Below are 16,031 nucleotides of genomic sequence, written 5' to 3' on the forward strand. Positions count from 1 at the left end.
CAAATTAAAAGATATTTCTTATTCTATAATTGCTGTTATTAGCAATTTTGTATTGGACCTTAAACTGCAGAGACTAAGAATAAGTAACATTATAATGCAAAAAACAGATGCAGACTGGCTGGTTAATAGATGGCGCTTCAGTGCTGCATCCCTAGCTTTGGCAGCTTGGCTTGCTTTCTGGATTGGGTCACTGTCTTTACATGTCTGTATGGATTTTCTGCAGGTGCTCTTGTTCTGCCCTTAATGCTAAAGATTTTGAAGTTACATACATTAATAGACTTAATATGAACAGTTAATGGTGTGTGATAGAGCATAATTTAAGATAAATAATGAATAGATGGATGGATCGATGAGCATCAACAAGAGCAGCACAATAATATAATATAGTTGTTAGTTTTTCTTTTTTACTACTCCAGACTCCTAGCTGTGATAAATTTCTGTGTGAATTTTTACATGGGTTTCCCTGTGTCACTATGCATCCCAAAGATATGCTGTTAGGTTGATCAGTGACTCTAAAATTATCTAGTATGATTGAAATTGTGTGTGATTGTGCTGTACATCCCCAACCTTAAGGACTATGCAGAGTCTCAAAACAACAGATGGATGAACATAAACAAGCAAAACAAAAAGACACCTTTGCTAACACTAAACCACCAAAATATTCAAATGTTGGACAAGAAGTATTAATAGTAAGTAATGATCTGGAAACAAATACAATGTAACTGTGGCATTAATATTTAAAATTTCTAACAAACAGTTTTAATTAATGATAACATTTATAGGACTGAACAATAGAGTAGGTACATTTTCTTAGATTTATGCTGGCTCAATCTGTACCATATGCACTTCTAATTAATATCTTTGATGTTTAGCTTTTATGGTACCATGTTATGAAAATAGCTTTTGTGTCATTATTTTTTAGACTTAATTATAATTCACTTGTCTAATTGTCATTCATAATCCATCAATTCCAGTTTGGTTGTGCCTGGGATAATGCTATCTTCAGCTGCTTGCACTTTAATTTAAATTTCTATTATGAGGCACCAGCATTAATGAGTAGATCTTTGAATATTCATTAGCAGCAAAAAGGTGTGTGTTTGTGTGTGCGTGTGTTTTTAATGAAAATGACTCAGTATGGGATAGATTGGGCCTGACATTTGATTGCTTGAGTTTACCCAGTGTTTATTGACATGTTTTGCTCAAACAGCTCCCTCGCAGGTTAGTGAAGTTGTGAAGGAAAGAGTTCTGCAGCGAAGCATTGAGCTTTCTTGGCAGGAGCCGGAGCATCCCAATGGGGTCATCACCGAATATGAAATCAAGTATTATGAAAAAGTGAGTGCCAAGTAAATATTACAAACATAATAATAGGGCAATTACACCAACTCACATTTCTAGCATTTTTTTACTTGTTTTGTCAAGATTTTTGTTTCTCATGTTTCTTAACACAACAGGTCATGCAATTCAATTAGCTTGTTTTCAGTCTGAGAGGAGGCTTGTGTTTGTTTGATCATGTTCCCTTGCTACAGGTGATTTAGTTTATTTAAAAGTAAATTCTCTCCTATTTTTCAAGCTTTTTCTTCATATAGTATATGCATTCTGTTAGCTTGAAAAATAATATTTTATGGTTATTTTTTGTTTTGTCTTGTGGAGGCTCCCCTACATCCTTATTTATTTTATGTATTTATTTATAGAAGTAAATTAGTCCCATTTAAAAAGAATGGAATTATATACATCACCTTTTAGTGAATGTATGTCACATTAACACAAGATTCGTTAAAAACAAGTATAATTAATGTATACTACGTAAAAGAATATTATTTTTGAATTGATAAATTCAGATTAATGTAAATAAAATAAGATCTTAATTTCAATGACACTAAAAGGGTCTTTTATCCAGTTCCAATATAATATATCCCATCATTGTGAAAGAAAAATGGTGACATTTAATTTGCATATTCTACTAAAAGTAATACCGGTAGTTTCATTAAAAAATATAATTCTGGCAGTAGATAAAGTAGGAAGGCCTCTTTTAAATATACTTCAAAGTCTGTTGGATCATTCTGCAAAACAAAACAAGCAGTCATAAATAAAGCAAAGACCGTTACCACATGATGTGCAGTCTTGTTGTGCCATATTACTTTTCCTTTATGTCACTTTTTTTTTTTATGCCGGTATAGGATCAAAAGGAACGCACATATTCCACTGTGAAGACTAAAACCACATCAGCTGCGATTAACAATCTGAAACCTGGAACAACATACATGTTTCAGATCCGGGCTTTTACTGCTGCAGGCTATGGCACATATGGTCCCAGATTAGAAATAATAACACAGGAGGAAGCTACAGGTAAGCCATTAGCCATGTTAGTATTACAAGCTTTGTTGGTTGTTGTGTGTATGAAGATAGCCTATTCTCTCTGTACGTGTATGAGTTTTTCTCCCACTTCCACAAACACAAAGCTTATGTTATTGGGTGATTCTAAATTGGTTCTGCTGGTGTTTGTGAGTGAGCCTTTTGAGAAACTGATGCTGCTTGAGTGAGCTGTGGCCTTCTTGATGACCTCGATCTGGAAGAATTCTAAAAAAAATAAGTGTTAAAACTCAACTTTTTGAATTACATTTTCATTAAGTACAGTATCTAAAGTATATTCATTTTATTACTGTGTATGAATTATGTCTGTTTTAACAGAACTAAATACAATTGTTTCTTGCAATTTGTTGTCCTTTCAGCCACAGCTGTCTCCAGTGAGCAGAACCCAGTCATTATCATAGCAGTAGTAGCAGTGGCAGGCACGATCATCCTTGTCTTCATGGTCTTTGGATTCATTATTGGCAGAAGGTATGCACTTGTGGGTTCTGTGACCTTCCTCAGCAGCAAGCTGATATTTGTGAATTAAGTCTTCATTCACCCCTGGGTCATTACCTTGAAATGTAAGCTTATTCCATCATCCATCAAACAGTGCAGCAATTTAATTTGACAGATTACATTTAGTTTATTACTAATTGGAGGAAAAATTACATTAACAGCAGTATAGCCTATAGTAGTTTTTTAAGGCTTAGTAGATGCCAGGAAAACGTCCACTCCTCCCAGAGCAGGCAAGTGTAAGACTTTTTATTAGGTACATTGGCAAATTTTAAATTTAACACAATAATAATATTTTAAAGGTGATATATTTTAAAATATCACTATGCATATACTGTAATACAGATAGTGGGTAACACAGAGGTGCAATTATTACTGTTGCCTTATTTCATCAGTGATCTAGGTTCATATCTCATCCGATACACTGATTTTGTAAAGGTTTCACGAATTCCCATGTCTCTTAGAGTATTACAAGTTCCTACCTACATCCCACAGATGTATTGTTCAAGACAATCTGACAGCTCACTATAAGTGAATGTGCAAGTGGTTAAATGTGCCCAATTACTGACAGCTGCTCTGTCAAGCGAAGGTTCCTGATGTGGTGTAAATGCTGTTCTGACAGGCTTCAGCCAACACAGATCTGGATGTGCGTGTTTTGAAAATTAATTCATGATTATATATGTAGACAATGTTGGCAGTGTCATAATGGAAATTTATGGAAACATAATATCTATATATATAATTCACTAAGGCAAGACAACCATGGAAAGCACGCTGGAAGGGGCGTGAATTCACTAAGCCACCGACAAGTGAGACACCTATGGCGCATGCAGGAAGGAGCCATGCCCACCAACTCCAAGAACACTGGATACGACGACAACTCACAGAGTGACGCCCACCAACTCGGACGCGACGACACAGAAAAACCGGCGTCATTTATATTCGTCTGTCGTAGAGGTCACATGCAGCCCTGACCCACGTTGACTGTTCATAGAGGCATGTTTCTCGCGGAGGTGAATCGCCATATGCAGCGTGTAAAACGGTTTGCGAGGGGTATCCCATGGGATCCTTAAAACATTCCTTTACAACTGAGGTTAAAACACAATGAAGTAAGCAGTCTTTAAAAACTGAGTTTTCGGTTACGACGCACGACCGCATGCACCATAGCAAGCTGTTTTACACGCTACATTCAGCAATTCGCTTCCGCGACAAACATTCGTCTTCTTAGATGCTCCTGCACTTTGTACACACCCCCTTCCAACCTCGCTACTACCGTGGTCGGGGTCTTGGTGGATTATATATAGAAAGGCATCCAAAATCGCACAGAGCAATGAAACGTCTACGTGAGTCACAGGTGCATGTGGACTGTGCAAAGACAACAACGACTCGAGTTACGAGTTGGAGGTGGGCACATGAGCAGGCAGTGCATACTGAATGAGAAATCAGCACACTAGCATGACGGAGGGAGCTATGTTACTTTTCTCCCTGTGCTTAAAAATGATTAAAAAACTGGCCTGATTATGCGGTGTATGGTACGCCGCGGGTTGGCTATTAACATAAAAACTAATATGGAAGCCGTTTTGCAAAAGGCTGTATAAAATGGCTATATTATTCTTCTTCTAGAAACAAAGTCAAAGATATAGTGAGTACTCCATATCCAGTGATGAAAAAGAAATAAAATGTTTCTATTTATGAATTAGGTTTTTATGCAGATAAATCAATAAAAGACAGAAATATAACTCTACGCTCTCATTTGGAATTTAGGCATAAAAATACTGTGACAATAAATGCCCAAACAAACATTTAGCATGCAAGCAGATTTCTTTTACTGATGTTAATTATTATAAGAAAAAGTTTCGATGAGAGCAACAGATTTTTCCAATATAGATTGTTAATTTCTATTGGTCAAATTACAGCTGAGATTTCAAGACCCTCTAACAACACAATACACAGCATCCACAATATAAAATCCTTCATTATTCCTAATGTGTACGATAGAGGTGTCAAACTCAGATCACAGAGGACTGCAATCACTGCAGGTTTTCATTTCAGACATTTTTTACATTAGTAAACAATTACTAATGGTAATAGAGCATACTACACTGCCTTGATTTTAATTGCCTTGCATTGTAATTACTTTTTCTTTAGCTAGCAGCCAAACAATACAGAGATGCAAATAGTGTGGATGCTAGGAGTTGTCTTAAAACAAGTGCTTCCACAGGAAAGCCAGGGTTCAGATAAAAGTGGAATATGGTTGCATTTCATGCATGTATTATTAGGTATTTATTCACATAGAAAACTGTAGATGCATAGAAAATATTGCCAAGTAGTGTAGCTGACAAAAGCACCTTGGAAACCCACAAATTTCAGTATTGTGGAAACATTAGGTGACAAAGGAATACAAATTATGTCTGGGGTCAAGAGCCTATTCTTGTCAGTATTTATGTTTGTATGGTGTATGTTCCACTTATCTACGAGTAATTTGTAGTACATATGCAAAATACATTCTTAAGTCTATTATACCTATTATATTCTGTGTCCTCTTAAACAAATTATTTTTGCAGAAATCCTTCATATCAATTTTATTTTTTTCATTTTAAACAGTTACTGCATCATTTAATTCTTCTTTTGCTTAAGCTGAAATAATGTAAATTGTTTAATCATCCCTTTAGAAAAGGACACAAATAGTCATAAGCTGAACCTCGATTTACAAGCAACATCTAGTGTAGCTCTGCCGTGTCTTGTACATACAGTACAACATCAGTAATTCAATGAATGACATTGTAATCTTCTTTTTACATCTAGGCACTGTGGTTATAGCAAAGCTGATCAAGAAGGGGATGAAGAATTATATTTTCAATGTAAGTAATTTATATATTCTCCTAAAGTTATGCTTGTATTGAAGTAACAGAGGGACAGTTACTGTGCTTATTTTTTTATAAAGTATGGAAATCTGGGTGACAGATTCATGTAAGATATACATATGTGAAAACTGAAAGAAATTTCACATACTAGAACATTATGTTCAGTACAAAATTGTGTTGTATCTTAGCTAAATGCCATTGTCTATTCTTTGTTCCCTTAAGTAATTTGTAAATAGGTTGCATTGTTGCTTAGTTTCAGTTTGTTGTTTTTCCATTGTTTACTGTCACTCTAATGATTGTCCTTGAGATAAGGTTGCAGATTGTTGCATATCAAGTTTATTAGGTAGCAGAGGTCCAGCATGTCAGGACCAATACCACAGAAAGTAGGTTCACAGGTTCAAAGCCACCCAAGTGTTTCTAAGTAGAGCATGTAATAGCTCTTACTCACAAGCTTTGCTAGATGCCACTCTCTAGACTAATTCAATGAAAGATCAACGGTATACCCACATAAAAGTCACGTTCTTTGATATTAAGTGATGAAATTCTGCCAGAGTGATAGATGATATTTTCTTATACATTGTGGTTGTAGGCCCAATTTGTCTTGCATGCCTCTGTGATAAGACATCTCCCATCATACCTCAGGACAGCTTGTATGGACAAAGCAATTGTAAATGACAGCAGAAAATATTCTATTTTATTCAGGAAAACAATATCTGTTTAAGGCATTTAGACAGTTAATGAGATTGCACGCAGGTCTGACATGTTTGAATTTTACTTAACTACTCTTTAAATACCATTATTTTAATGGAAATGTTCCCCTTTCTTCATTAATCTATACTAACAAAAGACAAAGCTCTCACTGACTGACTCACTGACTCACTGACTCACTACTAATTCTCCAACTTCCCGTGTAGGTAGAAGGCTGAAATTTGGCAGGCTCATTCCTTACAGCTTCCTTACAAAAGTTGGGCAGGTTTCATTTCGATATTCTACGCGTAATGGTCATAACTGGAAGCTATTTTTCTGCATGTACTGTAATGGAGTTGAGCTCGAAAGCTGTGGGGGACGGAGTTTCGTGTGACATCATCACGCCTCCCACGTAATCACGCAGTACGTAGAAAACCAGGAAGAGCTCCAAAAACCGCTGAAGAAAACATAAATTATATAATTAAGAAGGCAGCGAAACAATTAGAAGCGAGCGAGTGACATATAAAACCAGATTCAACGGCTCACGTGAACTGATGCAGTGCGCAGACAAAAAGCAACAGTTCCAAAGAGTGCTGAACAAAAACCGAATTACACTGCTACGCTCAAATAGACAAACCACACGCCGGGCTAATAGTAGAGGCTTCGCCTCTAGTGCCGGCGTCTGAGGTTCGATTCCCGAGAGGGGATGCACTGAGCATGTACGCGTGCTTCCCGATTCATTTTAGCCTCGCATCCCCTTGGTTTGAGACGTATAAAAAAATATGCGGTTAACGCAGAAAGACAGATTACCAATTGAAGCTTTATGAATAATGGATACTTTATTCGCGATCAATGATTGTTTTGGTAAAGCCATACTCAGTGTATTCATTAGATGAACGGTAAAAAAGTAAGAGCGAGGGGAGGGTAACTTATTGAGGCATGCAGGCAAAACCACAATAGCACGCGGGCTCGATGTACTGTAGTGCGTGTCAACTCGATCTGAATTGCGCGATCACATTTGAAAAAATATATCTTTTCAAGTTCTATTTAGTCCATATGTGTCAAACTCAAGGCCCAGAGCCACATCCGCCCGCGTAATTATATCCGCCCGCAAGATCATTTTATATATTATTGTTATTAATGGCAATTAAGCGCTGGTAACACAATAAACTACAGATCCCATAATTCAGCGCTTCAGTTGCCTTGCCGAACACTTACCGCGTTAATCAAGTCTAGCTTATGATGCTGCAAGTTATTGCGGCTAGCCCACACGATGCCGAAGAGAAAAGGTGATTCTGAAAATAGAGCCTTTAAAAACCGATGGGAGGCTGAGTATATGTTTACTGACATTGCCGGTAAACCCGTGTGTCTTATTTGTGGAGCTAATGTGGCTGTAATTACAGAATTTAATCTAAGACGGCACTATGAGACAAAACATCAAGATAACCTGAAAGACCTGAATGCAATGCACAAGATACAGAAAGCAGAAGAGTTAAAGAAGAATCTGACACTTCAGCAGACGTTTTTACCCGTGCAAAATCACAAAGTGATTTCAAGTGAAGCTACTTTTATGGGAGACACAAATCTACCAGTGCAACTTGCCCCACTTTCCCTGTTGCCAAGTAATGTTGAACCAACTCAGCACTACGGTGTTCCCAAATACGCACTTTGCTGATAAACTGAGCGCACTGCGCACCGAGTTCGCACGGCGCTTTGGTGGCTTTGAAGAACAAAAAAAGAATTTTGAGTTGTTTCGCAACCCATTTGCCGTCGATGTGGAAACTGCACCTGTGCAGATTCAGATGGAGGTGATTGAGCTGCAGTGTAATGGCACACTGAAGGCAAAGTACAATATGCACGGCCCGCACAGTTTATTCACTCCATTCCCGCAGAAATGCTCCAGCTCCGTCTACATGCGGCTCGAACCTTGTGCATGTTTGGTAACACATATCTGTGTGAGAAGACTAACAAAACAGCACACAGGAGTCGCCTTACTGATGAGCACCTGCAGTCCATCCTGAGAATCTCCACAACACAGAACCTCACACCAAACATAAACGAACTTGTTGCCAAAAAAAGATGCCAGGCGTCCGCTCTGATAAAATGACATAAGAGCAAAGACAACTGAATGATTTGATTTGTTATTGCTGAAAAGAACAAATTTTATTTATATTTCCAGGTTTTGTTATGCACCATGTTCATATTTGAATTTGTATAATTTTGACAGGATATATTTTTATGGAGAGCAAAAGATTATAAGTTGTTTAAGGTTTGAGTTGATTTATTCAGGAATAATATTCCTGTCTGTTTTTACCATTCCTACCAAAGATATTTCTGTCGACTAAATAAAAATTCCTTCTATTTAAAATTTAAATAGAACTTAAACAAATACGAATACAAATCCACGCAGACTTGCACGTAAGAGCGGGAGTTATCCGTTTTAACAAGCAGCGTATTGCACTGATATGAAATAGCTGTGTGTGTATATATGTAGATATGTATGTATATATATGTTTATATATGTGTGTGTGTATGTATATATATATATATATATATATATATATATATATGTATTTGTGTGTATATATGTAGATATATATATGTATGTATATATGTGTGTGTGTATATTTATGTGTATATGTATAGATATGTATATATATGTTTGTTTTTTAAGGTTTGAGTTGATTTATTCCGGAATAATATTCGGTCGACTAAATAAAAATTCCTTTTATTTAAAATTTAAATAGAACTTGAACAGATACGATAGTTCATAATATCCAGGCAGACTTGCACGTAAGAGCAGGAGTCATCCGTTTTAACAAACAGCATATTGCACTGATACGAAATAGCCTGCCCATTTAATTATTTAGGAATGGATAAATAAATAAAGATTTTGTACAAATAATGTTTTTCATTTTTCTTCCTTCATGGATTCTGGCACCCCCAGCAACAGTTGCTCGCACCCCAAAGACTTTGTGTATATATATATATATATATGTGTGTGTATGTATATATGTATGTATTTGTGTGTATATATGTGTGTGTATGTATATGTATGTGTGTATATGTAGATATATATATATATATGTGGATGTATGTGTATATATGTATGTATATATGTGTTTTGTATATATATGTGTATATGTATATATGTGTGTGTGTGTGTATATATATATATACACTCATCACTCACAACAGTGACAAAACAATTACATTGACAATCATGTTACGTTATTTTCAAAATGTTTCCTTTTCTTTTTCATTACTTCTTTAACACACTACTTCTCCGCTGCGAAGCGCGGGTATTTTGCTAGTTACAAATATTGCTGAGAAGAATATCAGTGTATTTATATCCCACTAGTGTGTAGATCAGTGTTTTTCAACCTTTTTGCTGGAGTGGAACCCTGCACGAATGGTTTCCTTGCTTACGGAACCCTGTGCAAATATCCACCAGCATGTCCTATATCATGTAATAAACCAGATGAGCAGAAACGTAGCTTTTATGTTTAATCATACTATTTTCAAAATTTATGTTCGGCCTATTCACAGTTCACCAAGCATTACTAACAACAATTTTTTTAAAAAGTTACATAAAAGTTAAAATCCGCAATTATCTATAGTAGAAATTTAAGATGATACTTTTATTATAGTTACCATTACATCGCAGTAGTCAAAAGTTCAATGAGAAATTTGTGCTTGATGATTTTTGCTGAAAAGTTGAATTCTGGGTCGTGTTTTAGACAGACACACACAAAGTTCTTCTTCGACTGACAACAGTTGTTCTTGCTTCTTGTGTTTAATTGTGGTTAAAGCTGAAAATACAAACTCGCACAAGTAAGAAGTTGAAAATTGCACCAACAGTTGCAGAGCTTTCTGAGCAATTGATGGGTACTCCTTTTCAACCAGCATCCAGAATGCATCCAGGTTTAACTCTGAGTGCTTTAGCTTCAGTGTTCTGTCACTTGCAACACTAGCAAGCTGTTCCTCTTCTGACAAGGTGAACTGTCCTTTGGACGGTCCAAATTCTACGAATGGGCTTCGAACCTAGTCGTACTGGTCCATGCATATTGACGGAAAATATTTGCTGAGACCTGCCAACAGTGTGTCCAAGTGATTCAAAATCAATGGCAAAATGTCCTAATAGTTTCTGTCAACAACACTAGGAAACATTTCCACATTCCCTGCACTTGCGCGTTTCTTCCAAATTGTCCATTTTTTTTGAAAAACACTTATTTTGTCCATTGACATCAAGATATTTTCATTCCTGCCTTGCATGCCACTGTTCAAGAAGTTCAATTCGTGAAATATGTCAGCCAAATATGCTAGCTTAGAACACCAAGATTCATCGCCCAGAACCTCTGCAAAGTCCTTCAGGTTTCCTTGCGAACAGAAGACTAGCATCTCTTCTCTTAGTTTGTAGAAACGACACAAAACTTTTCCCCGAGACAACCATCGTACGTCTGCATGCTGGATGAGAGTGACGTGGTCTGCTTCCACACTTTCGCAATTAACTATTTTCACCACCATGTCCAGTACAGACTTCAGTTTAGGTCCAATTGTTTTAGCAACCAGTGCTTCTCTTTGAAGAAAACAATGAGTGACGATAATATTGGGATTCTGTTATTGTGCCAGCGAGACAAAGCCTTTGACATTTCCTGTCATTGCAGGCGCACCGTCCGTACAAATGCCAACGCAGTTTTCCCAAGTCAACTCGCAAACTGCAAATGTGAATTTATATCATCATAAACATCTTGTCTTTTTGTTGTTTCTGGCAACTATTTGCAGCAAAAAAAAGTCTTCCATAATAGCTTCATTGTCAATAAAGTGAACAAACGCAAGCAGCTGTGCTTTACCACTGATGTATGTGCTCTCTTTAGCCTGAATTGCAAAGAACCCACGACTTTTAATTTTTGAGAGAACATTACGTTCAATATCGCTGGACATGTCAGCAATACGCCTACTTATTGTATTGTCTGAAAGCGGAATCTTATTAATTTCTGTTAAAGCATAATCCTCACCATTTCTTGGCATGCAGGTAAAATTACCGTTTCAGCGACGTTATGCAGTTTCATTTTCTTAGCAGCAATCTCCGCCACAGCATAACTTGCTTTTTGAGCTTTCTTACTTATCTTGAAATTTTTCTCAAACGCAGCCGTTTGCTTCTTATTCAAGGCCAATGTCCTCTGAAAGTACTGTGCGTTTTTGTCTGATACCTCCGGATGTCTAGTTGTTAAATGCCGCTTAAGTTTAGCTGGCGCCATGGCACTATTGGCAAGTTTTTCACCACAAATAATACACAGTGGTGAAGGGCAGTCAGGGTCTCCCGTCCAAGTGAATCCCAGAGCTAAGTAGTTGTGACTGTACTGGCGAACTTTGAGTTGCGGATTGCCAGCGGCATTTTTCGGCAACTGCAGCTGAGTGGTTGCAGTGCTAACGGTAGTAGCTGCAGCTTCAATCAACTGCTCTGGAACCTGAGTATCATCGTGTGCTGCGGCGTCTTCTAATTTACGCTTCCTAACAAATCGGTCCATGTTCAAAATCAAAACAATAATTTACAAAAATTAATGCAAACGACAAGCCTAGCTGCTATTACACCACGCAAACTGCCGTTCCTGCACAACCGCCACCTATAGCTAGTGAAAGCACACCGTCCTTGTACTCTGGCCGTCATTTAACTTTGGGAGCAAGAGAGGGGCGGAGATAAGAACGGAGGAGCAGGCAGTTAACCAGCCTGTCAGGCAAATGAGAATGAGGCAGTGAAATAGACTAACAGAGAAACAGCAACTTACTAAAGAAATAAAGAACAATTAATTACCCATAAAATCACCATGTTCCGGTGATTTAGGACTTTTTCGGCAGAACCCTTGGCTAGCACTCGTTCCGTGGTACCTCGGTTGAAAAACACTGGTGTAGATTATTGTTATTGCATGTATGTAGCTGTTAAAAGAGGAAACGGTACAGCAGTCTTGTACACAAGCAACTAACCATGTCCCTAGTGTGCCACAGTAGCCTCAGGTTTTCATTGTAATCAAGCTGTTGTTTTTCCTCTGTGTGTGGATTAAAATGGATCTACAGTGCGAAGCACAAATCACTCTTTTAATGCTTTTGAAGATATTGGTACACATGAGTGAAATGATATTTTAGCTTGCCTTTACTATCACCTTATTGCAAATAAGTCTATAGTGATCATAATTATTCACATTTTTAAGAGAATAGTCAGTCATACAAAAGTTTTTAAAATACAGAGAATATTTACTTAATTATAATAAATGCAAAGAGCTAAATCATCCTGAATTAGAGTGAATGAACAGGTCAGTGAAATGTGTAAAATGGTTGTGGATTTGATGAAATCCTGGAAATAAACTAGTCTTTCAGTTTTAAAGATTAGTACCAAAACGCTACAAAAATGACCTAATAGTTCCTTGATGTTGGTTTACCAATTTTCCTCTGCATTTGACTTGCATTTGTTTCTGTTAAGCATGCACTGGTTAAACTGCCAACAAATTACACCTAATTATGTTAATTAATTCCTTTGACATCTACTGTACTGTAATAATTTTAAGTTTTAAAATGAGTCATTTAGTATTCTTTAAATATTGAAATTTGAGTCCTTAGTTTGTTTATATACTGGGGTGCTTTTTATCTGGGGTTCTGGTGTCATTTTAAAGATCATTTGAATTCTTTCACTGTCTGAATCCACTCATTCCATCAAAAAGTCACAGGGTGCCTGAACCTATATCTGTTCCATCAGTCATAGGACAGTTCATCACATGGAGTACTTATATACACACTTACTTATACAGGGCCAGTTTTTAATCACTAGTTAAGCTATAATACTGTATACCTCTTTGGAATAATGGCAGGTGTATTAAAGTCAAAAACAAAGTCACAGTCCTGGAGACCTTGGTCAACTGGCTGCCCACCACCTCCTGGTTTTTTCTATTGTAGAATTTTAAAAACAACACTCTTCTTTCCTTATCTACTGATGCATTTGCTTATTTTAGTTGCCAGATTGCTGTTATTATCTAAGCTTTGATCTACCAGATTTCTGATTGGCACACTATGAACAGTGAAACAAGGTTACTCTTTGAGTATTTTGATAAAAAATACTCTACTGCATTTTATAGTGTTTTATTTGTTAACTGCTGCATTACTCTCATTATTTAAGCTATTAACTTATGAGATGATGTCCAACTGCAGTTATTTTAATTGTCCCTAATCCTTAGGTACAATAAATATACTATTGACATCAATATTCCTAATTTGAAGTTTTCCTGATGTAATGTTTAGGACAGTACTTTCATTTTTGCCTTTCAGCAACCTCCTCCATGTGAAATATGGGTAATACATAAACATAAATAAAATCATATATGTTGATATAATTTATTATATAAATTCTGTATAATATATAATAATGTGTAAATGATCCTATATTCTCATCATCATTTTCATTCTTTGTTTTCTGGTAAATGTCGAAACAATGTGCTGGAATGACCAGGCCATCCTATACCTAGCAAGTTCTATCCACATTTCTTGGGTTGGTTCCTGGGTCTTCTTACAGTAGTCTATGCCTGGTACACATCTCACGTTAGGTACCCAGGGGCATCCTAATTATGTGCCCAAAACATATTAACTTGTTCCTGTCTATCTGGAAAGCAGTAATTCTACTCCACACTCCTCCTTTATTACTGGAGTCCTCACTATGTCACAGAGAGTGAACCCAGCCACCTTGAGCAAGAAACTAATTCCAGGCTCTTGTACTCACAATCTCATTCTTGCAGTCACTACAAGAGCATTGTGGCCCTCAGTGAAGACAGAGATGAAGACTAACTAATAAATCAAAAGCTTGCCTCTAATAATGCATTTCCTGCTTAACCAACAGTGTGTAGTACAACATCTATAAGCAAACTGCCACTGCACCAATTCTTTAGCAAATTTCACAATCATCTCTGTTCTTACTCATTAGAGCATGAGAACAATTGTGATGAGAACAGGCCATAGAGTTCAAAACGCTCACAAATAATTCATGACCTGTAGGTACTTGAATGCCTTAACTTTGCATTTGTTACTTGCAGGGAGTAATCCACTCTTTTCCAGGAGAAAACTGTGACTTCAGATTTTGATTTGCTAATTCTCATCCCAAAAACATCATGCTCATGTGGGAATTATTATAGTATGCATCTGCAAGCACAGTGTGATAAAGCTAAGGGTATTATCTGTAACGCAGAAATGTAGCCCTTAACTTTACCTTGATATCCTATCCATAAAAATCATGAACAGGAGTGGAGAAGAAACAAAACATACCCTTGGCATGGTCCAACATCCACACCAAGCAGACTCCATTTAATAATAAACTGTCTAAACACAACTCTAACTTGAAAAATATGGTGATTACTTTGCACACTGCAGTGGCCCCATAGACAAACTCCCATGATCCCTCAAGAATCTGTGCTCAAACAAAGAGTTGAGTCATTGTTCTACAGCCAACACAGCATCTGCATTGCTCCTCCTGAAGTCAATGTTTCCTATACTCATCTGAGAGCACCCTGGGTGACCTCCTTAAATACCCATCCTGAATAATCAAATTTTCAAGAACCTTATTTTCCTTTTGACCTCACCAAGCTCCATCCACACTTCTAGTATTTCTTATATTTAGGTTTAGAAAATTAGAAACTGAACAAGCAGCTCGATGAATTGACCTATTTGTTGCTAACTGTTTGAACCATTAAAAGCATTGGAATACATAGCTAAGTGGCATTTGACAGGTACAACTAAGTAGTGTTGGTTGTCTTCATTACTTCATTAAAGAAAGTAAATCACGCAGAGTTTATTATTTACTTGATAAATCAGTGGGCTGAGAGTGTTACATATTTTTTACTCTTGTTGAGCTTTCTATATGAGCATCAGACACTATTTCCTGTTTTTTTATATTGCTCTGAGATATGATGAAAAATTAATATTACCCTTGACAATAAACAGTGCCACAGTACTCTCAGTCACACATTAACAGCAGGATTTTTTCCATGCTGATGGCAAAATAAATTGTTTTTACTGTGATAGTGCATGATGTTGCTTTTGTAATCATTGTGCAGACAAAAATCTCTGTAGTGTGACATTTAAGATAAAAATGTAAGAAAATGTTTTCTGTATGTAGAAAAGACAAACAGGTGTAGTGATTTTAAACAGAGTTCTCTTAACATAATTACATTGTCTGACTTATACTGAGACAGAACCTAGGGAAAATAATTTTTGCTATAGTGTATTTTTGTATACAAAGCTAAAGGAAATCCCTCTTGCTATTTTACAGTTAAATTCCCTGGCACCAAAACATACATTGACCCAGAAACTTATGAGGATCCGAACAGAGCTGTTCACCAGTTTGCCAAAGAGCTGGATGCCTCCTGCATTAAGATTGAAAGAGTAATTGGAGCAGGTAAAATAATTAAGATTTTATATGTTTGTGAAAAAAGTTATTTACAAGACCACTTATTAAAAAAAAATATCATGACATCATCAAGATACTGTATTTTAGATGCCAGAGACTACATGTTTATCAGAATCTGTTCCTCTCATATGTGCATAAAACTTAAAGCTGTAGCGAATGCATGACTTTTGCCA

The 16,031-nt window shown here is 36.7% G+C and overlaps 1 protein-coding gene across 3 annotated transcripts in view; it reads left to right on the plus strand.

The window, feature by feature from the left end:
* Nucleotides 1-16,031, plus strand: part of epha7 (eph receptor A7) — a 139,906-nt gene that overhangs the window by 104,571 nt on the left and 19,304 nt on the right. For all 3 annotated transcript variants that reach the window (XM_039747974.1, XM_039747976.1, XM_039747975.1), the window contains 5 exons: nucleotides 1,208-1,332; nucleotides 2,178-2,346; nucleotides 2,730-2,838; nucleotides 5,668-5,723; nucleotides 15,721-15,846. In XM_039747974.1, the coding sequence (XP_039603908.1) occupies nucleotides 1,208-1,332; nucleotides 2,178-2,346; nucleotides 2,730-2,838; nucleotides 5,668-5,723; nucleotides 15,721-15,846 (585 nt within the window). The remainder of the gene's footprint in view (nucleotides 1-1,207; nucleotides 1,333-2,177; nucleotides 2,347-2,729; nucleotides 2,839-5,667; nucleotides 5,724-15,720; nucleotides 15,847-16,031) is intronic.

This window comes from Polypterus senegalus, chromosome 3, assembly GCF_016835505.1.
Source record: "Polypterus senegalus isolate Bchr_013 chromosome 3, ASM1683550v1, whole genome shotgun sequence".
Taxonomy (NCBI): domain Eukaryota; kingdom Metazoa; phylum Chordata; class Cladistia; order Polypteriformes; family Polypteridae; genus Polypterus; species Polypterus senegalus.